A 22,337-nucleotide genomic window follows, 5' to 3' on the forward strand; every position below is an offset into this window, starting at 1 on the left:
CTGAAATTTGAAATATTTTAAATGTATATTATTATGTAAATATTAGAACTTCCAGCATAAATGAAACTTTTATGTTTATATTTTCAGATCTGAATAAATACTGTTGCATTTTTGTTCGTGCGGCCGCCACGTCTTTTTTTACGGTACTGTGACATCGTTGTGGTTGAAATTCATGATATTCCTCGAATATGAAATTTGGAAATACGTATCATAGGATAAATACCAAATACTTTTACAGCCTACATTCGGTTTATTATGTTATGACAAAGAACAAGAGTGGCGGGGTTGATGAATAATGACCCACATCGGAACTCTCCATAATTAGATGCACTAATTACTACGTTAGATGAAAAATAAACAATGGCTGTGAAAACTCTCACATTAGTACAACTCTAGAAATCCAGTGATACTCTTCTAATTTCTGTTGCATGTTTGCAAATTGTTGAATTAACAACACAAAGAATGAGTTACTGTATAAATATTTATGTGAGAATGACATTCATATGGGGTGTATGAAGATATCACCAGCAATTCTTAAAAATAAATTGTGAAATTTTCAATTCATGTTTTATTTTATTGATGAAACATTTATATAATAGTAGGCTTACAGTTGTAAAAGTTGAACTTTCAATAAAATGTATCATCTCACATATCATTGAATAGAAAGCCTAAAATACTCTTATAGCTTTTGTCTTTAAAGATGAAAAAATTTGAGTTCATATCTTTGAGTAACTATCATTATTTCCCTACCAGTTTAGAAACTATTTAATAATCATGTAGTGTTACCAATTGGTACGTCAGAATTTGACATTCAAAAGGTCAGTGATGCCACCTAGAGGGTAAACCACCATGAGAAATTATTCCAAACCAAGAGAAAAACTTTAAAATCGCTTAATAGTGATTGGCCTCAATCCCTATCCCCCTCGATCTTAGCCTCATTTTCTACTCTCGCAATCCCTATACAGACACATATCGTTGGTACGGTTTGGCGACATTTTTGTACACAGATTAGTTTTTTTTAGGTTTAAGATAGTCTGATCCGAAAGTATATAGTAATGAGAATATCTCGTGTAAGTTTGTAAGTTACAAATTACGTAAAAACTTAAATAGAAAAGTTAGATTGTCAAAACAAATTATGAAAACGTCTAAATCCAAACTAAAAAAATATTAAAATAAAATCCCCCACTATGTGGTAAAGCAACAGAAAAGACCTACAAAATAGAATCGTTGTACTAAGAATATTTTACCAATATTAACCCAGTTAAAAATCCAATTACGTATTAAGGACCACGTACTGGTCGGAGTTCAAAATTTCTTCACGCTTCGGAAGCACTTCACGCCCAGAACATATAGCTTCTGAAAATAAATTGTTGCATTTTAATATTAAAAACCTCAACTCATATTTAGTGACGTTGGCTATGTATTGCCATATTAGGCAGTAGTTTTAGAATATTAATAAATAGGAATAGTAACTAATTGGAATAGTATCGGGGTATGCTTGGAAATTAGAACTTGGGAGATTTGAGCCTTGCTTTGAACACCACTGTCATTGCCAATGAAACTTCCAATTGTATACTACATATTATAAATGTAATGTTGGCCATCGTCTTAAAACTGTTGTGTCAAAAGAAATAAAATTTTCGGTCTATTGTTTTGCAATAATATTACTGCAAGAACTTGGAAACCTCCTGGTTGAACTATATGAAAACAGCATTGTGACTGAAAATTACGACTTGCAGTTTCTTTATCTCGTTGGCTGACGGTGATATAATTATGATTTACATGTCTGTCGGTTATTTTCAAGTGAGTTACGCTAAAAAGTATAATCCGAGGAAAAATGATCCCCACAAAAAGTATCCCGGCTGATGCTCGGTTTCATTGCCAAGGGAAGCCTGTACTGATTTAACAAAAACGAGGTTGTGTGTTAATGCATGTGTTCGTACAATGCAAATTGGCGCTCCGTTCCTAGATTATTACCTCGAAGAGGCAGGGGAGAATGACCTCTCATGTCGAAACTTTCTAAGAAACTTTAGTACATTTTAAAGTCTATTTTTACGATTGCTGGAGCATTTAGCACTGGTATGTGTCAAAACAGAGACACGAAGTTTCCACAGTTGTTATCTATCCTCATCTTCAGGCGTCTAATCTTAAATCATAATGGTATGCAACGAGATATCAGTAAAAATATGGGGATGAACTTACCAGAAACTTTGGTTACGAGTATCACTCCGGCATCATTCGGTTTAATTTAGTTTCTGCTGGACAGGCATAAACCCAACAATAGTGAATCCTCTTGGAGACAGCAGGCCTTATTTACAATTGAAATGGATTTTCTGTGATTGTCTTTATCATAACAACTCCTGGCAGAGTTTTAGGGTAACACCTAACATTTGTAACGAGTATGGAAATCCAAGTTACTGGCTACATTGATATTGGCTATGTGTGGTTGACATAAGAAAAATTAATTCGCACCCAATGCTTTTGATTTAAAAAAGATGTCGAAATACTGCAATAACTTTATTTTAAAATGTATAGGCTTCACTGACAATATCAGTGGTTGCTACTGTCATAGAGTTTGTGTGAAAAGTGCTCAATGCATTTAATTCTCTCAAGAAACAGCGTCAATATTTTCAACATCTTAAATTCGAGATCCATGATAAAGTCCTAAAACTATCAGTAGCTTTTGGGCGGTGGCCTTGATCAATTTGAGTGTTAAGATAATTTATCAAAGAGATTCAGTAGACCGGAGTCAAAACATAAATCTCTAAGAGCTACAACCTAATATTAAAGGCCATTTGTAGGAACCATGTGCTATGTGTGTATATTTCTATACTACTATTGGCGTATTTATTCTTCTTACAAATCATTACTTTGTCAAAACATATTGGTTTGTGAGGAACTTTAAAAAAGAGCTGATTTAAAGCTCGATACTAACAATGACGTCTAATGGGACATTGAAAATAGTAAAGATGCAGAAATAAAAACAGGATTTGAATTCACGCTATCTCAAGCCTGGGTTCAAGGTTTAGCGTCTTGAAATAAATTATGACATGCTATCCCAAATATTTGTTTCTCTATTAAGAAGGAATTTGGCTTTAGTAAACAACAAGAAATTAAGTGTAGCCTATAAACAACTGTATTGCTGCTGACTCTTCTACGGATCCTTTATTTCATAACTGTTCAATTACTTCAACATTTTTTCTCTCGGAATACCAACCACATTCTGCATGGTGCAGTCGCCCTTGCTCTCCCATAAATTCTTTTCTAGCAAACCTACGTCGTCGGTTGAGACAGAGATAAATATGTTTACCTACAAGGTGCTAATTGCCTTGTACACTTTAGTCGTGATGACAAGATTCTCAGAAGGGCTAGACAAGCCGTAACATGTCCCAGCAAGTCAGTTCCGCGTTGACTGGACTCCACTAAGGCTCCCAGTAGGTCTGCAGCACTAAACCATGTAGGGTATGTCTGACGGGACAGATCACCGCCGACTCCACAAGGCAATACCGGTTGCTGTCCCAAGCTTCGCCTCCGCACTTTCCCTAGATATAATCTGCGGTTCCGGTTGAGATTAGGTTCGTTCCCTTCGGTCGGCGAATGTTCCGCGTTTACAATAAACCAGGTCGCGCTTGGTGTGAGGCCACTTTCCTGCCATGCAAATTAATTAATTAACTCACCCATGTTTTCAGTAACTCCTTCAACTGTTGGGTCTCTGTTGTTGTGATGTAAATATATACTCTATGTACTACAATCAAAACATAATGTTGATTGATTAACTACAACTTTTAATCTAGGTAACATCAAAACGCACGTTATGGTCGAGTTGAACGCGATGAACGAAAACCAGCCACCTATAAAATACCACAAAGGGTGCTTGTAAAGAGGGTGTACATTTATATTCTTAATAACCTGTTTTCAATTCAATCCCAAAGTACAACCACACCAAAATATAGTTCGACATCGCATCGCTCCCCAGGTGCGTCCACAATCGTCATTATCTGTCTCATTAGAATCGAGTTAAAGTATAACTAATTTGCCATGGTTACCACAATTGTTTGAAGCATTATTAGTTTTTATGAAAGTATTTCAGTCAATTTTGTCATATTCGTATATTCAATTTCCTATTTGTGGAGCGGTAGAAATGGCGTAATAGTAATCAGATTAAATTGCTAGTTCTTTCCGAATTATTCACCTTGCAATCGCATGTAACTTGGTTCCATTTTATGTTTCTTCAGCACTATTGCCTTCTCCACTGCCGGAAGTAATTTAGGTACTTCGAATGTTTCCACCTACTGTCAGTTATTTATGTAAAGCAATAAATGGGTTAATTTATACAAAATCATTTTTATTTTAAGATATGGAGTATTTAGTATTAATTTTAGTGTTTTTAGTATTAACTAATAATGTATTTTTAAAAGTGAGTATTTATAACATCTGCGGAGTGTTCATTACTGAGATATATTCCGATAAAAGGTCGTATAAGCTTGAATAGGTCTAATTGTTGTTTTGAGAAACATGCAGTACAAGTACACAACAAATCATAAATATACATTTCATTTTGGATTTTAATTTTGTAACATATCATGTCATTACGTTTTTAATCTATGTTATATTATAACAAGGTTCCTTTTATACAAGAGGGCCATCCGAATTTAAAACTAATAGGAATATTATTTTCAGATCCTGTATAAAATGGCAACAAGAATAAATTATTTCTGCAATCTTAAATCTTGGATAGGTTCAAATTATTTTTCAAATTGCAAAGTATCATGATTCTAAATTGTATGAAATATTTAGAATATATATCAAGATCCGCTGAAATAATTATTTCGGAAATGTTTATAAAGTCTATGTGCAAATATAGTACCTGAAAAAAGAAAAGACGGAGCATAAAAAACGACATCTGCTCAAAAACATCTGTAAAACATAGTAAAACATCTGCTCAATCGTTATTTCATGTACCACGCTACCCGCTATTTCGGTCTACCTCTCCTCTGTGCGGTGGAACTTCGACATTCTCATATTGATCGGTCCTCGTTAATTTGACATCAGAGCCTATAAATAGAACCCCATCTGGAACCTTTATCTGGGCCAAGAACCCCCGAGGCAGATGACGGGCGAAAGGAGTAATCACCAGATACACAACACATCCTGTCTCGCAGAAAAGATCAGAGATTTCGTAACGTGATGACGGAAAATCTTTAAGCATTCCTTAATTTGTACCTTTGATTGGAGGAAATTCCCATCTGTAAACTCCTTTCTCGAACCTCGAGACTTCCAACATGACCTTTCCAACTGGGTATTATTGTGGACCTGACTTATTGTAGGAAGGCTCTATTTCGAATTAGTCACATGAGATAGTTCCGATTTTGAGAAGTTCAGTGTGTAGTCAGCTTCAGCTACAAAGGAACAATGACTTTTGAAACAATTAAGCCAAATACCACTTTCAACTAAATCTAATAATGTCACTTAAATATAAGAGTTAGGCCTAGATAAACATTGTTTTCATCCCTAAACCTGCCCCAAAATACACGGAATCTGGATATGATGTTAGCAAGAAGTCTCTATATCGTCGGTGTGATCTCAAATTTATCTGACAAGGTTTCCTCCATATAAACAATGTATAATATAATTAGTATCAATATTGAATGAGATTAGTTACCAAGAAACACAATTGTTACAATAGAAGCCTTAGAAATGTTCACTTATAATATTAGTGTTAATATTATGTAAAAATAAGATATTTTTCAAATGTTAAAGGTGATATTTTAGAAACCTTTAATATGTTAGTACTAAGATTTACTTTAAATATAGATGAAAGTGCAACCTAATATAATGAACAAGTTCCACAAAATTAAAGAATTATTTTAGCATTTCATTAATAAAGTTGTCAGAGTTTTTATTTTACACAGTTATAACTAACTGTTACTACTCTAAATACTCCAATAACTTTTAGTAAACCCAAATTTGGTAATTCACTACTTTAACGTCCATTCAATAAAACAATATCTTATTTTATTTATTTTAAAATAAAATTCTCCAACAATTTAAAATAATATCTTACATTTAATTAATAATACAATAATTTGTGAATTTAAGCAATTTGTTGACGCAGAAAAGCTTTATTTGAAAACAAGTTACACCCAAAAAACAACTTTCCCGAGTACCACTCAACGCTTGGTGTATTTACCTAAATTTTTAAAATTTGTATTATTTTTTAGAATATTTAATTCTTATATTAGAAATAGTGTTACTATTAAAGTAATTATAAATTTGTACGCTTTTTACTGGGAGCCATGCCCTTTTTAAACATAACAATTTTTTTTATTAAATATATGATACATATTTATAGAAAAATAACATACATTTTAACTATCCAATAATTGTAACGCGTACTTTAATTTAATTTATATTATTCAATAACGAAGTTTTAAAACAGATTCTGTTAGTTTCAGATGTCCTTATTAGAAGATTATCCCAAAACCTACATTCCAAAGCAGAGGTTTGATCCCCTCGACCTATACAGCCTGTAAACAGTTTAATAGCAGTGTAGGGCCAGAGAGCCATTTTGTAGTGTATAATCTCACAACCTGGTGTTTTAATCAACAGAGGATTTTTGTAAGAAAGAAACCTTTTGTCAGCTACGCTAGTGTTGGTGAAAGTCAGAATGAGAGGGTGCCAAAAAGGTTTAAAAATACAGTGTTTTCTTCATATTATACTATTCCTAGCTTTATTTATAAAACTTACCATCAGACACATAAAGTTATATCGCAGTTAGAGAGTTATATTAACAGACTGACCTTGAAGGTTTTTACCTCCACTGAAACTCTACCGCAACTGCGATCGATTTCATTCTTATGAGTAGATTCTACTTCGGTTTCAAGAAAAACTAGGTTGTGTGCATATACAATGCAGATTGGCTCTTGTTTCCTGGACTATGAGGTCTAAAGCTTTATTGCCTTATGAATACTCTAAAGTAATAATGGGAATGTAAACAAGTCATCGAATAAACAGCTGATAAACAACAGAAAAATACCCATCCAGCATCCGGGTGATTGCAAGGTCACCGAGATAACTGCCCGGTGTCATTTTGACTAAGTGTAGCTGTGGCGTTAATATCTTTATAACTGAAATATCTCGGAATCACACATTTAAAACTGTTTTATTCTAAACTATACAATTGCATACCATATTCAGACCTTATAATACAAAAGTTAAAGTAATAACGTTTCGAATCTTACGACGTGCAATACGTATCCACAAATATCGTGGAATAGGAGGGAAACGGCGTGTTTCAGGATCGAAAACTATAAAAATATCTTAAACGCTTTTGAGCTATCAAAACGACCATATATTTGATTATGTAATTATTTATTCTTGGGGAGTCGGATGGCCCTATGCTGCCAATGTTAATTTGATCAAGTTTGTGTACCTTTTTTTCTTAAGATATCAACATGATTTTTTTGTAGTTACTTTTATTAAGATTTTGACCCGGGGTTTTTATGTTATTCAAAAAATTAGTATGGTTAGGATTTTTTTTATACATTCAAAAGAGTACAGATTTTTTGTAAAAAAGCTGTAATGAAAAATTTTTTATGAGAATTTTGCTAAAAGCCCGGGTCAAAGTGTGCTCCTTAATTTTCCCATCAAGTGAAAAAAAATTGTAAAGATATCTTTAGTGGTTCCTGAGAAAAAGGTACATAAGTGGAAAAAAAATCTAAACTTTCGGGAAATCTCATTTAAAGTTAAAGCCTAGTCTAATGCAAAACATAAACCTACCTCAGTGCATTCCAGCCCCATATGCTGGATTGTCTGGATCTTCCTCTGTCTAATACTCATCTTCCAAACGTCTTTTTGCTAATGTAGAGCTTTGTCTACACTTTCCCTCTAATTCTTCTATAGCTTTCTGAGCCTTTGCGATTCTTGCTTCGTCCAGTTTTTTAAGGGCACTAACACAGTTCACTCCCGGAACAATGCCTAGATTTGCTAAGACTTTACATCTGGCTATGTTTCCCAAATTAAAACAAGCCAAGGCTTCATACACACCAAACTCGAGTGTATTCCTCATCACAAATGTCCTTTTGGGAATGCGAGACCAGATCATATGAGTGCCTCCATGCAAACATTTCTTCAGAAGTTCTGGAGACGCTAAATCTTTGAAAATAGGTTTTATTTCAGACATTACAGTGTCAGGTAAATGAAAATGTGAATCATGATCATATGTCCATAAATGTCATAAATGCATGACAATGACAGCTTGTTGCGACAAAACCACCGAAAAACTCTCCATGTATTGCTTTATAAAAAGTGATGTAAATTGAGTTTGACTCAACGGATTTGCATGAAATTTGTTTTAAAATAAATAGGAATATATTTAAAACTAAATTTAGCAAAAAAATAAAAATTGAAAAATTTTGACCCAGGAGGTCATCCGACTCCCCTTGGTAATTAGACTAGGAGAAGACATATGAGAATTCCGTAATAATTTGGAATTGGTCGCTTATTTTGAATGGCCAATAAAGTACGTAAAAACTAACTATCAATAATAACCACTGAATTGCTAATATAGTATGATGTAAATAAATCGATCTCTCCTGCTCAACTTTTTGCGAAGTGCAGCCAATCTAAATGATCCATATTTAGAGATCGAGGTAGCTATACTCCAATTCCGGGTAAAACCAAACCTGGAGTAAATATTACATTAACTCCTCACCCGTGTTTTTTTTCCACTTAGGACAAGAAGCTTATAAATTGCACTTGGTCCTGTAAGAACCTTTGCGATGCTTCCTTAGTGACAGGATATTCAGGATGGGTAAGGTTAGGGAGTAGGGGCCGCTTCCTATCGAGATCCATGAGGAAAAAAATTAGGGCACTACATCTCAAAGTCATGTCTCTCCGGAAGAAGGGGAGGCCAGCTCTGAACCAGCCTCTCCAGTCAAAGTAGGCAGGGGATGGCACACCCTTGTTGAGGTTAACAAGGACCTCTGAGGTTAGGGAGCAAACCCCACCAACTCCAACAGTCATCTCCCACAGTAGACTAGACCTATCGAGTTGCCCATGAACCCCAGAATTCCGAACATTTGCGGTTAGTGATGTGCCGCTCCTGGACATCCACTAGGTTGCCCAGATTGAAGTGACACATCGGTTTTTGCTGTGCCCAGTGGTGGGTTCAACTGGAATGTATAGACCAGCCAGAAGTGATCCCTGCTGGGTAGGCTCAACCTTGTTTGAACCGCGGCTCTCTTAAATAATAATGTAAAGATAATTTCAGACCACGCGGCGCCAACATGAGATCACAAAATGTTAGAATAAACTTTCTTTTTATACTATAATATTTTTAATGCAAATGTTTAAAAAAACTATATACTATTATAGTAAGGCTTTTCAGCCAAACGTTAAGAAATAAGTACACATAAACTTACAATTTCTATAAGATGAAAGTAAAGGATATATTTTTACACAATTAATACAACATTTTACATTTCAAGTATATTTTGATCTTATTTTCCTCATAATAAGAAGATTGTACTTGATTATTTGCATTATATAGTGAAAACTCCTTTTAATTTTTGATGGAACAACTCGAGTTATTTCCTTATGTTAGCTATTCATTAAATGTCATATTTTGATGGTAAAACTTTAATTTGTTGCATAAAATTAAACTATCTTTAAACTAATGTTTAAATGACTATGTTTTAAACTGTCTTTTCTGGAAGAGAATGAGGGGCCAGTAGTGTTTTAGGTGTTTTAAAATGTACTAGTAAAATGGTTTCAATCCAGGGATATTTGATTGAAGAGAAGTCGTTATCTTTTTTAGCCTTATTCTGGCTTTCCTCGTTGGCCGTTGGATAGTGCAAGGATCTTATCAAACAGAATAAAGATGAGAGTCGATGAAGTACAAGGTCGACGGTACTGATAAAAAGTGCAACAGGAGTGTAAAAGTTACAAGATTAGAAATGCGCTATCTCTAACCCAGGCGCAAAGTATTTCAACTTATACCGCTCAGCCACCGGCCGGCTTTCCCAGATTAATTGATAGCTCAATAGAATATGTTTGTGAAATTGAAAGTACCTTCAAAATTGACTAATGTTACATTAATATTTGTGCCATAACAATCAGCTTAAATAACTTAGCTCGATTTGAACATTTATACTGCTTTTTGAGTCAGTAAGTAACCGTCATGGCATTTGCCGTATAGTAATGAGAAGTAACACAGTCAACCTGTGTGTCTAATTAGATTAGTATTACCATTAGATACTTGCTATGTCAGGCTCTACTGAAACCAATTAATTGTCTTCCTCTTCGTGCATACGTTTCTGTGCTAATTAGAACATGTCTACTCACATTTCACTGACTTTCAAATCAAAGTTATTTCCCTCATCTGTGTTACCCAATAATCGCTGATCTGTAAGCGGCAAGAATTTCTAATGTTGAGTAATTAATGTGTACAATTCTATCTTAGAGTAGGTCTGCTGAATGAATGGAAACGGTTAATGTGTTGCCGTTTGTTGACACGCAATAGAATGTAGGAAGGAGAGAAATTAGGTTTACATGAAACTAATCGTAAATTTATTAATAATATTGTATGTTACTTTGGAGAACAATATCACCTCATCATACTTGGCAGTTCTCCAACTGGGAAGTTGAGTAGTTTATTGTGGTTCCTTCGTATCACCGTAAATTTATTAATAATATTGTATGTTACTTTGGAGAACAATATCACCTCATCATACTTGGCAGTTCTCCAACTGGGAAGTTGAGTAGTTTATTGTGGTTCCTTCGTATCACCGTACATTTATTAATAATATTGTATGTTACTTTGGAGAACAATATCACCTCATCATACTTGGCAGTTCTCCAACTGGGAAGTTGAGTAGATTATTGTGGTTCCTTCGTATCACCGTACATTTATTAATAATATTGTATGTTACTTTGGAGAACAATATCACCTCATCATACTTGGCAGTTCTCCAACTGGGAAGTTGAGTAGTTTATTGTGGTTCCTTCGTATCACAGTACATTTATTAATAATATTGTATGTTACTTTGGAGAACAATATCACCTCATCATACTTGGCAGTTCTCCAACTGGGAAGTTGAGTAGTTTATTGTGGTTCCTTCGTATCACCGTACATTTATTTTCAATATGTTCACATTAGAAAATCACCCATTCGTCTATACTGCCCATTTCTTCCCAGTAATTTTGGAATATTTTTACACTGTTAGCTGCTAAATTTTTAACTAATAAAATACCTAATGTTTATTACAAACCGACTAACTTTAGAGCAATGGAATAAATTGGTATCCACACGACATCATCAATCTGCTGTGAGTAAATGACAATTTTCCAGTTTTAAATGTAGATAATGGTTTATGTATGGATGGTGTATGTATGGATACACCATCACCATCACCTTTGTGATCATCAGATACTTAAACCTTTTTAAATGGTGGTTCGTTGTCAGCCATATTTACAGGTATTACAGGCTGTTGTCCAAGTCCAGATAGTTGTATATTCTGTACTTGTTGAAGTCCTCTCTGTGGTCCTTCGGATTTAGCAGGACTTATATCCTGAGTAATTGACTTAAATAATTGATCGTCTGATTTCTTAGAATATGCACCAGGGCCAACAAATTATCTGGGATATTGCACTCCAACAACACTTTCAAGGCCGTGTTTAACACCGACCCCCACTGCACCGACTGCACTATGCCAGTTACGATTGCGGAAGAAATCACCAGCAAAATCAGCGATAGCTAGATCCCTAGTCCTAGGGGGGTGGAAGGGGGGGTAGCTAGTTCAGCCTTGTCCGCTGTTTTACGACTTGCGTTGTGGTATCTGACGTCGTGGAGAGCCGCGATCGGTAGTCTCCGTCAACTGGGGGTCCATGTGGTACTGGGTTACCTGTTAATATTTTATGTATATTTTTATATAATATTAATATTTTCCAATTTTTGTATCTGATCGTATCTTTTTCTTATCTTATCTAAATAATTTTGAAGAATTTAGTACGGGTTAATGTTCTATTATCTTTACAAATAGTCACACACGGTCATTATCTCATTTGATAAACGAAAATACGTCAGATCACTGTGACGACGAGTTTAGATTTTACCAAACATAATTCACTATTCACTGAAATGATCTTCGAAATACAGCAAATCTATTATAATAACAAGAAAACACACCTCCACATGACTCTGAGTTCTGTATATGGAGTATGATTATTTATTTGGTAAAAGACAGGCTTATGACCCTAAAACGTAAACTTAGTTAGATACCCTAAATTAAATACATCATTAACAGTACTGATACAATTTTACCGAGTTAAGTTTTTCCCAACACCTCCTGTTGTAGAGCAGCGAGTTTTCAAGCCATTTATTACAGTTTTAGAACAGAGCGTACGTGCAGTATTAATTTTGATTCGGAATCGTCCACGTGATCTGTAAACTCGTCATACCTTAGTATATTTGTATGATTGTAATATTGTCAGTAGATATGTTCCAATCAGAATACAAGTGTTTAACCCATTATCTATATTCAGAACAATATTTCATATAACGCAAATTAGTAAATTGTTTCACAAATTGTATACTTAACCAATGTAGGGTGATCTTTCTTTGATAGTAACAGCGGCAAAAGTTAATACTCCATCGCTGGTTTCTGCAGAATGAGTCTTCTAACAGCTATTTATTTGTTTCAAATTAATAACTCTACGGAAGTACCTAACAGTTTCTGGATTGCTTTGTGTGTGAATTATGTATTTTAGTTAAATGAACTCTTCCAGTGATCCTTGACTCCCGCGAAGACAATGTTCATCTCACGCGATGATCGCTCTTAGCGGGAATGACGCGAAGACCGCAGAAAGTCGCATTAGCCTTGGCATAGAGCTTTCTTGTAGCAACAATCGCTCTTGATGGGGCGTCACGGCTATTGTTCCGTTGATTTATCCGAGGCGTTTGTCGTTTGTTGCTTCTCGTGACGGGATTGCTCTTCACTCTTCAGTGTTACACGGAATGGTCGTCACTTCCGCGGCTTCGAGGCGGCACGAGTTTCTCCCTACAGTCGTCAGTGGTGATCGAGCATGATTTGAATATAACTGCAATAAATATAGAGTATATTCTATTCCTATTACAGTTACTTTATATCGTCATTGACCTACGCAAGTTTAATATCAGTTTATTCAGAAGTGTCCGTAACGACTCTTTGGATACAGGACGAGCTCATATTTATAAACAGCAGTACAAGGTGCCTGATAAGGGTTTCTAAATGTATAATAGAACGCGAATTATAGAGCTATAACAAAATAAAAAGATGCAACCTTTTTAAATCGCAATCATGGACTCAATTTAAAATAGTTGTGTTACATTTTATGTACACGCTGAGCCAAAACCCGTGTTCAAATCTCTTCTACCTAATTAGATAGGCCTACTCTTGGCGTCGTTTCACATTTTTAGGAAATCCGCATAATAAAACCTATATTTATCGTTGTAACGTTTTAAAAATTTGTTATACAAAAATTATCTAAATAAATATCTTGCATTGGTAAAATTATTTTCAATTTTGTTATAAAGACTTTTTAATATAAAATTTTATTTTTAAATAAAACAACATTTTTAGGTAATAAAAATATATATTTTATTCTCTCTAACAAAAATTTGTTTTAATAAGAAAAAGACTTATTGTCCTTCAATTTAGTAAAAATTTTATTATTTCTCATGAAAATTCTGGTATGTTATGAATATATTCCCGAAAATTAACCAAATTTCCATTTTCAACCAGTCTTCTTCATTTTCATGGCGGCGAAAAACTTTCAAGTAGTGCTTAAAATTGCGGTAGTGTTTGTAGGGGCTGGATTTTTAAATTAGCCTGTTGATAAATACTTATGTATCTTAAAGGATGATTGTTGGATCTTTAAATTTGTGCGTTACTTTAAATTACTATAATTTGTGGGTTTTTCATTTGTCGAGTAATTTAATTGATTTTGTTGTAGAATAGTTTCTTTTTAGCCCTATTAAAATTACTTTTAGTTGTTATAACCAATCAGCTGAGTGAGAGTAACTGCCTAAGCAGCATGTGAGGCAGAGTCCAGTAGTCCTATAGCTGACGTATTTCAAATGCACAAAACGCACATGTAGAGTGAAAGAGCTTTAGATTGATATCAAATGTGTATGTAGAATAAGAGTTTTAGATACCTAAAATCGCACTACAAAAATCAATAAATTAATAAAGAAGAGCAATAATAATAATAAACAGAAGACCAATCAGTTGTGGTGTTTGAGATTTATCTAAAAAATTGGTTTTTCGTGAAAAACTGGTGGTTGTTATTACGGAACGATTATAAATAGGATTATAATAATAGGTTTAGAATTTTAGACAGATTTGGCTTTATCGTTTTCACTTAACTTTGAGATATTGCACTATGACAAGAGCCGACCGATTTCGAAACTCCATTCGGAGGCTTTGAGTTAAATGACAGCTTTATCCTTGGTTTGGTTAATTCCATTTGCAAGAATTTAGTTTTGTGTCAAGGATTTTCTGTGACGGGTTGGGTCACGATTTGGACTTCTCATTATCCAGTCATTGTACTGAAGAAGGCTGTCTTACTTGCTACAGACGGGGTATTTACTGTCGATTTCACCTCAGATATGACCCCGTTGTTTGATAACAAGTCTAGTCTCATTAGAGTCGTGAACAAACTCTGTAAGAGTATTCTTTAGGAGTTCATGAAAGAGATTATTTTCAAACTCGGTTTGATGTTATACTTTTCTTTGGTGGAGATAATTTGATCCTAAAACTTATCTAACGTTATCTTTGATTTTATAATATCATAAACTGTCTTTTATTTTTATTTTTTTTTAGTTTTATATTCAAGTTATATAATATTTAGGCTAATCAACTAATTATATTCTTGTCGAGTTGCTTTCAACAAACACTGCAAACAGGTTTTATAAAGAAGTTTCTAAAAGTATTAATTATCTTGTTGCTAATCGTGAACTTTAGTCATAAAACAAGGATGACTAAAGCATTAAAACCTCCTCCTGTCGATGAAGTATTGAAGCGCTAATCTCATGATGCAAATTAAAAACTCCACTCTCCCCTTTCTCGGTCAGGTGTCCCTTGCAAAAACAAATCTACTTTCATCGTAAATTCGGTTCCAATTCATCAGATGATTTCAGCACCAACGAGTCCTGAAGGCAAATACACCTGTTGAAATTGTGCTAACAGTATTCATCACACTGTAGCCCTATCATTAGCCAGCTCTCATCACGTCAGCCTAGCGTGTGTCGGCTCTGCTGACGAAACGTGCCCGTTACGTAAGCGCAAATCGCCAGGTGAAATTCCAAACAGCAATTAAAACTTGCGGGCCGGTGCTGGAGCCAGGAGTGTTGCAAACATTGCGGTACCGACCGATCGTCATTGAACTGGTTCAGCCACCGGGTGACGCAAGTGACCTTGGAGCTAGACCAGCTGGCGCGACCATCGCAGTTTTGTCATCCGCTAGACACGCCGGGCACTTGACACTTCCCTCTTAGTAATAGTGAATGAGTGAGGAACAAGCGAACCTGGGCAATGATGCTGAACTGATATGATTCAGGCGTTCAAACCTAAACGTACATAATTCGTCATGTGTTCACGTTTATTAAGAATATCTTGAATTGTTGAACATTTATTTTTTTATATATCACATATGATGATCATGCAATCTATGGAGTACGATTGAATATAATTATTAGGTATACAATGGAAATATCCATCCATTTTATTTATTATATACAGCTATAGGCTATTTATTAAAATGCCTCAAAATTATTATTTGTTTATGTACTCACTATTGCCTTAATACTTTATGCTTTCAGATTCACCCAGTGTATATATATATATCTTACAGTATTTTTTTTTAATTCGAGAACTATCCAGAATACATAATGGAACGTTGAAAAATATCGTTATGTACTAAAATCATTATCGATTGAATTGCACGAAGTGTTTTGTGTGAAATGATACCCAAAGATATAATTATTATTCTAAACGTAAAAGACAGAAAAAAGTCCAACGAAAAAGACCCTTCCATCTTCCAACGTCATGTCTTCCGACATTGATAAAGCTCTTTTTCTCCACTAAAGAGCTATCACATGAAGTGATCATTTCAAGTTCTAAAACGCTGCAAAAAGTGACCTGAAATGGTTTATCCAGATCACTTTCTTCTGTTGATGATGGAAGACTTTGTTGACCTTAAGGGACAGAATGGGCGAGCCGGAACCGGTTGTCTGGATCTGCAGTGAGGTCGGTCAGTGCCGCGAGAGCAGGACCTTGGTCTAGCACGTGTCTGGTCTGAGAGTTACGGTTGAAACGTGCGGGTCAACAGTCGGTAATCGCGAGCTTAAACCGTCGGATTCAGCAACTAAGTTACAAATTTTCTACTACAAATAAATTATTATATCCATTATAACTATTGATAATAACAAAGTTCTCACTTCTCAGGTGTCTGCTCTAATAAATAGTGAGCGCTTTTATCATTTTCCTGCTACTAAACATTTCTTATGTGTAAAAACTTGACTAGCTAAATTTCTTAACAGTTTTTTTCTGTGTCCAAAATTTTCTAATTCTGTTAAAACATACGAAGAATTCAAATGATTTAGGAGTTTTCTCACGTAGCTGTTTTCTCATAATAATCCCATTTAGTGTAAATTTTCATATTATATGTATGCCGGTGTACATGTATAATCGTGAAGGCAATAGGGATGTTTGACGTTTTCCATTATTCTATGGTACAAACAATCAAGATGTCTGCAATTGATCTCTTTCTCCGTTGTATAATAACAATATAACACATAGCTACAATATGAGTGAAAATAAACAAATCATACCAAAGAAAGCGGTGTCACACTTAAGTCAGGACACACACAAACATAATATGTGTCAACTCCATGCACGCATATACATGTATAGCGGATCCGCCTAATAGTAACTATAACTGATTATTAAAATCTTTACTATGAGTTGTAGGTCACAATACGCTCGACTAATAAATACTAAAAGTATAATAGGATTTCAAACATTTTGTGCAAACTTAACCTTGTGGCTTGATGTTTTTGGCATCTGATGAAGATGATAATATGTTCCAATCGTCAAAACAGTGTTCTATTTTTGTGATATATAACGATGTCATCATTTATCATCTATCGTCAATAACAAACTTAAAGAAAGCTATTAAATATGGAAAATACGGGAAAACTAACTACTATTATTTTGTGTACGGGAAATTGTGGAATGAAGTTAATTTGTGTACTGACGTTCTTTTCCTCAAAAATATATCCAACCAATACTGGTACCGAATATAGATTTCTACAAATTGAGTGTTATAGGAAGGCAGATAGGCCGATTGTGTCTGTTATGACTTACGGTAATTTGTGGGCGAATTTGCAAATCAAAACGTCACAACTGAGAGGTCTCGTTGGATGTTACAAATTAGCTGCGCCGCGGCGTGGAGTGAGGTAACTGCGGCCGTCGGGATGGAACGGACTCCGCATGCGCCATTACCCGGCGAGAATGTACGCAGGCGCAGTACTAGAACTAGGCCCGTTAACGCCCTCTATCTCGGTAACTACGGCATGCTCCCATCGTAAGTACCCATCACGTCACCCAGACCCAGTTCTCAGTGAGTGGATGTGGCAACGTTCACTCACATCTGATAGCCTACTAACTACTTGCAAATTTTGCAACCGTGCTAGAATCAAACTGTAATTCGGTCTGTGACACAAATAGTCAACCACTGAGAGAACTCTAGTTTACTGAATTACTATGGAGCAACTGCAAAATGGGCCTTACAGTTGAACTATGTATTTAAGGTTTGGTTTCTTTAATTCAGGTTTATTAAGTGACAATCTTCTTGATATATCGTAGAATAATTAATAATGTTAATTTCTTTAGAAGTTTCCAAATTTGAAACTAAGCAGATGGATATAATGGCAACAATTAATTATAGGCAAAGTGGCTGATTGACGTCATCTCATCCCTCTAGGCAATACTACATATTTACTCCATTTTATACAGCCACTTAAACTATAAAATTACTAATATCAATATCAATTTTTTTATTGTTTACTCCGTTTTTCACATTACCATCATGATTATTCACAAGACCAATGTGAAATGTTGCAATTTCAATCTTACCTTTAATTTTTATCGTTTAAGGCCAAAGTCAGTAGCGTTCTACCTGACCAAGGGGAAGCTGTATGCCAATCAAGACACATTGCACATCAGGATCGACAGATAGGTGACGTCTCGAGTCTAAGAAGGATCTGTCCGCCGTCAGTTCTGGATTCACCCTTTCCTGTCGATCCTTAGTTTAGAAAGTTCGCACTTATTCATACTCTCTGTGATTTCAGGTGATTCCTGGCCTCCGTTCTCCTGACTTCACCCTTGTCTGTCGATCCTTAGTTTAGAAAGTTCGCACTCATTCATACTCTCTGTGGTTTCAGGTGTTTCCCGGCCTCCGTTCTCTCGACTTCACCCTTGTCTGTCGATCCTTAGTTTAGAAAGTTCGCACTCATTCATACTCTCTGTGGTTTCAGGTGTTTCCCGGCCTCCGTTCTCTCGACTTCACCCTTGTCTGTCGATCCTTAGTTTAGAAAGTTCGCACTCATTCATACTCTCTGTGGTTTCAGGTGTTTTCCGGCCTCCGTTCTCTCGACTTCACCCTTGTCTGTCGATCCTTAGTTTAGAAAGTTCGCACTAATTCATACTCTCTGTGGTTTCAGGTGTTTCCCGGCCTCCGTTCTCCCGACTTCACCCTGGACGGGCAGCAGGCGGAGGTGTTGATGCGGAGACTCGCGGCGAGCAAGCGGCAGCGTTGTTGGTGTCGTCTGCTCACCACCGCTCTCGGCTTCTTCTTCTTCATCTTCTCTGTGGTGGTGGTCAGCATGATGTTGACCAAAGGGAAAACGCATGTTCGGTTCTCTCTGACTTCGGTGATATTACGTTAGTGTCTAGCACAGACTGTGATGTGATGTAAATAACTGTTCAAGTTCAGTGTTAGTGTAAGATACATTTATCATGATCAAAGCTTTGATTGGTTAGAACTGAACTGTTGTACATTTAATTAAGTAACCGGAAACAATCTTTTTACTTTTCTTTTGTTTCAGTGACCTGACTAATTAAAAAAAAAACTTTTAGCATGTCTATTTCAAAAAATTACTATTACAGCTTATTCATTTAGGCTCAAAATGTGTAAATTTATCATGTTTCATAAAGTTGTGTTTTAATTTTGTGATACCAGTACAAATTTAAACAAGTTCTTGTTGCTAATATTCAATGAAAAGCCTTAAATAAAAATGTTAACTTTAACATTTTTAATTGTTTTAAAAACAATAAATCCACGATAAATAATAAATTGTTATTATTTGTTATAAACTAATATTGTATATCAAAAATCTGATAAAATTAATTAGTCATTAATTAATGTTTTCAAATTCACGAATTGCTAAAAATTTATGTTCATTTTAATAGTAAGCAAAACAGAAAATTTCAAAACTTTGCACAACTGAAATAAATTAGTCTCGGGCTAAGTGACTAGGATACAATGACTAGATTTTTTATTAAATTTAATCTATCTATGAAGATTTAGTTAAAGACTTGTAATAGGCTATTATAATGCATACTTAATACATAGTACTTAATACTAAGGTTTGACACCAAACAGGCTATAAACAGCCATCCCATACAAACAGCTTTTTTGTACAGACATTTTTTGTACAGACACCTACTTTGTACAAACAGCTGTCTCTTACAAAACCATGTTTGATACAAAACAGCTACTCTACAAACAGTGCCCCTATGTAGCCACTATGAATAGCTATTCAATACAAACAGCCATATGATACAAAGTGTTTGTATACCGGTACCGCCATTATAAACAGCTATTCTATACAAACAGCTGCTCAATGTAATTAATTTGCAATAAAGATGTCGGTAAGGCTTATATATATATATATATATATATATATATATATATATATATATATAATATCGTATATATATATTTGATAAAACACAAGTCTAATGTATACAACTGTCTTGGTATACTCTATTAGTTTATAGAACAAGCCCAGACTCATACCAAGTCTTTAAGAGCTAATGGATATTGATAAGTTTTAGAATTAAAAACTTTAAAACTTACACTGTTAATCATCTGAACTATTAGCAACTAATGTAGATAGAAAGAATTTAAGGTAATAGTATACTTTAAAACACCTTCAATTTAAGCGACAACCTGTGGTGTTACAAAATCTTAAAACTGATTTAACAGTCCTAGAGTATAGGTACTCATTAGAAATGTAAGACTGCTGCATCAGGCAGTGAAACAGAAGTAAAATTGAATATGGATCATTTAGTAATTTGCTCATGATTGATTGTTTGAACTGAGAGTGTGAGTTAAGGAAATTGTAAATAATTGTTAGTTACCAGTACGTTACCACATCAGCAGTTCCACATTCAATACCACATCAACTACTAACACTTACTTTACAAAAGTACCTACAATACAATACTAAAACTAGACATGTTTAGTGATAATATACAGCCTACAAAACAACTCAAAATATGCTTCCCTCTACAGCAAGTTTAGTGTAAAAGTGGTAAATGAAATTCTGTATTTTCCAAAACAATACAAATTTGGATAACTAGGACAAGATATTCCAATACATCATTTCAAATTTTCATTTAGAAACACTAGATCTCTATTATTTATGGCAGTCGTCTATCAATGGGCTCTTATTTAGAAAAATCACAATTTTTTCAAATTTTCCTCAAGAATTATTTATCATTTTGATTATTAAATAATTTTTATGATAAATTAATTGTTTTAATAACTATTTTGATACTTATTTCTTCAATGAATATTTCCTATCAAAAGGATTCCCTAATCAATATTTAAAATAAATCATTAATTCACTTTCCCTTTTAATTGAAAAAAGTAAGACTAAACTATATAACAATTAAAGTCCAGTTATAAATCTATAATGTAAAACTAATTTTATTTTATTGAATTAAAAATTATATTTTTATCATTATAGTGCTAACACACGACAACATAGTTCATAGAACACTGGTTAAGCTGTTTTCATATTTATGGTTTTTCTCTTATCTACAATCTTCTTCAGTCTGAATAATTTAGATTACTCTACAATAATAGACACATTATATACATTCCCATTACTATTTGATACTTACTTATTTGTAGCAGTTACATGCAACATTGTGTATATAGTTCATATGAGTTCAACAGTAGTATGGTATCTTGTGTATGAATGACAGAATGAATGTGAATATCTCATTTACTTTACATAACTTTATTATTATTTTTAATTAGCTATTAAAAGTATTTAAAAATGTAAATTTTGTAAAAAGTGTCTTAATAATATCGTATTTAAAATCATCCATGTGTTTCCTTTCCTAGTTCACCAACTTTCTAATTTGAAAACTAACAGAAATTTGATGTATGAAATACTTATAATACAAGAATGCGGGCATATGACATTATGTTAAAAAAAGCTTTAGTAATAGCATAAATAAAGGGATGGAAATTTTCCTCAATACAGTTATGAATGCATACTGTTCACAATTGTAAATCTATCATATAAAATATATACAAGAACACAACACACTTTTTCATTGTTCTCTAAAAAGGTAAAAGACAAAAAATACAACATAACTAAGAAAGAAATATGATGATTATTAATGATTCCATAATTATTTTAAGACTTTTTAATTTACACACAGAAATGTTATTATTATCTACTAATAATTCTTGCAAGTAGTTAAATTAAATTTTAGACTCTTTAACACTAAAATGTGTTAAAGAGCTTCCTAGACCTAAAGCCTAGGACTATTAATAAAGATAATGATGGAGTTAGTAGTCAAAATTGTATGTTATTTATTCGTGGCAAAGTTTAATTGTAATAATGAACAATAAATAAAATGCAGTCAGTCATATTAGGTTAAGCAATGCAGGAGAAAAAGAAATTTAATTAATATAGCATATGAATTGCAAGCCCAGCTCTGTCACCAGTAAGCCTGAAAAATTTCCATATGGAGAGCAAATGCACAGTTGTCACAGTAACCACACAGAAATGTGCTGAATCTGCTGGTAGTGTCTGGGACGATGCCACTCTGGGGAGGATTGCTCCAAAAGCAGGAGGTGAAGTCCATTGTTCGCAGCAGTCGTGCCAGTGTTTTAAACACGTTAAACTCACGTCATATCACTCTTTCTCCCATTCTAAATTTTTTAATTCTAAGTTTGAACTAAATTACAAAGTAAATTTCAAATAGTTCATT

General features: G+C 34.3%; 1 protein-coding gene across 1 annotated transcript in view; it reads left to right on the forward strand.

Annotated features, from left to right (window-relative positions):
- Window positions 1–21,438, forward strand: part of LOC124354877 — a 151,654-nt gene extending 130,216 nt beyond the window's left edge. Inside the window, exon 4 of the mRNA XM_046805637.1 lies at window positions 18,764–21,438. Within this exon, the coding sequence (XP_046661593.1) occupies window positions 18,764–18,988 (225 nt within the window). The 3' untranslated portion in view covers window positions 18,989–21,438. The remainder of the gene's footprint in view (window positions 1–18,763) is intronic.
- Window positions 21,439–22,337: the final 899 nt, after the last annotated feature.

This window comes from Homalodisca vitripennis, chromosome 2, assembly GCF_021130785.1.
Source record: "Homalodisca vitripennis isolate AUS2020 chromosome 2, UT_GWSS_2.1, whole genome shotgun sequence".
In the NCBI taxonomy this organism is placed as follows: Eukaryota; Metazoa; Arthropoda; class Insecta; order Hemiptera; family Cicadellidae; genus Homalodisca; species Homalodisca vitripennis.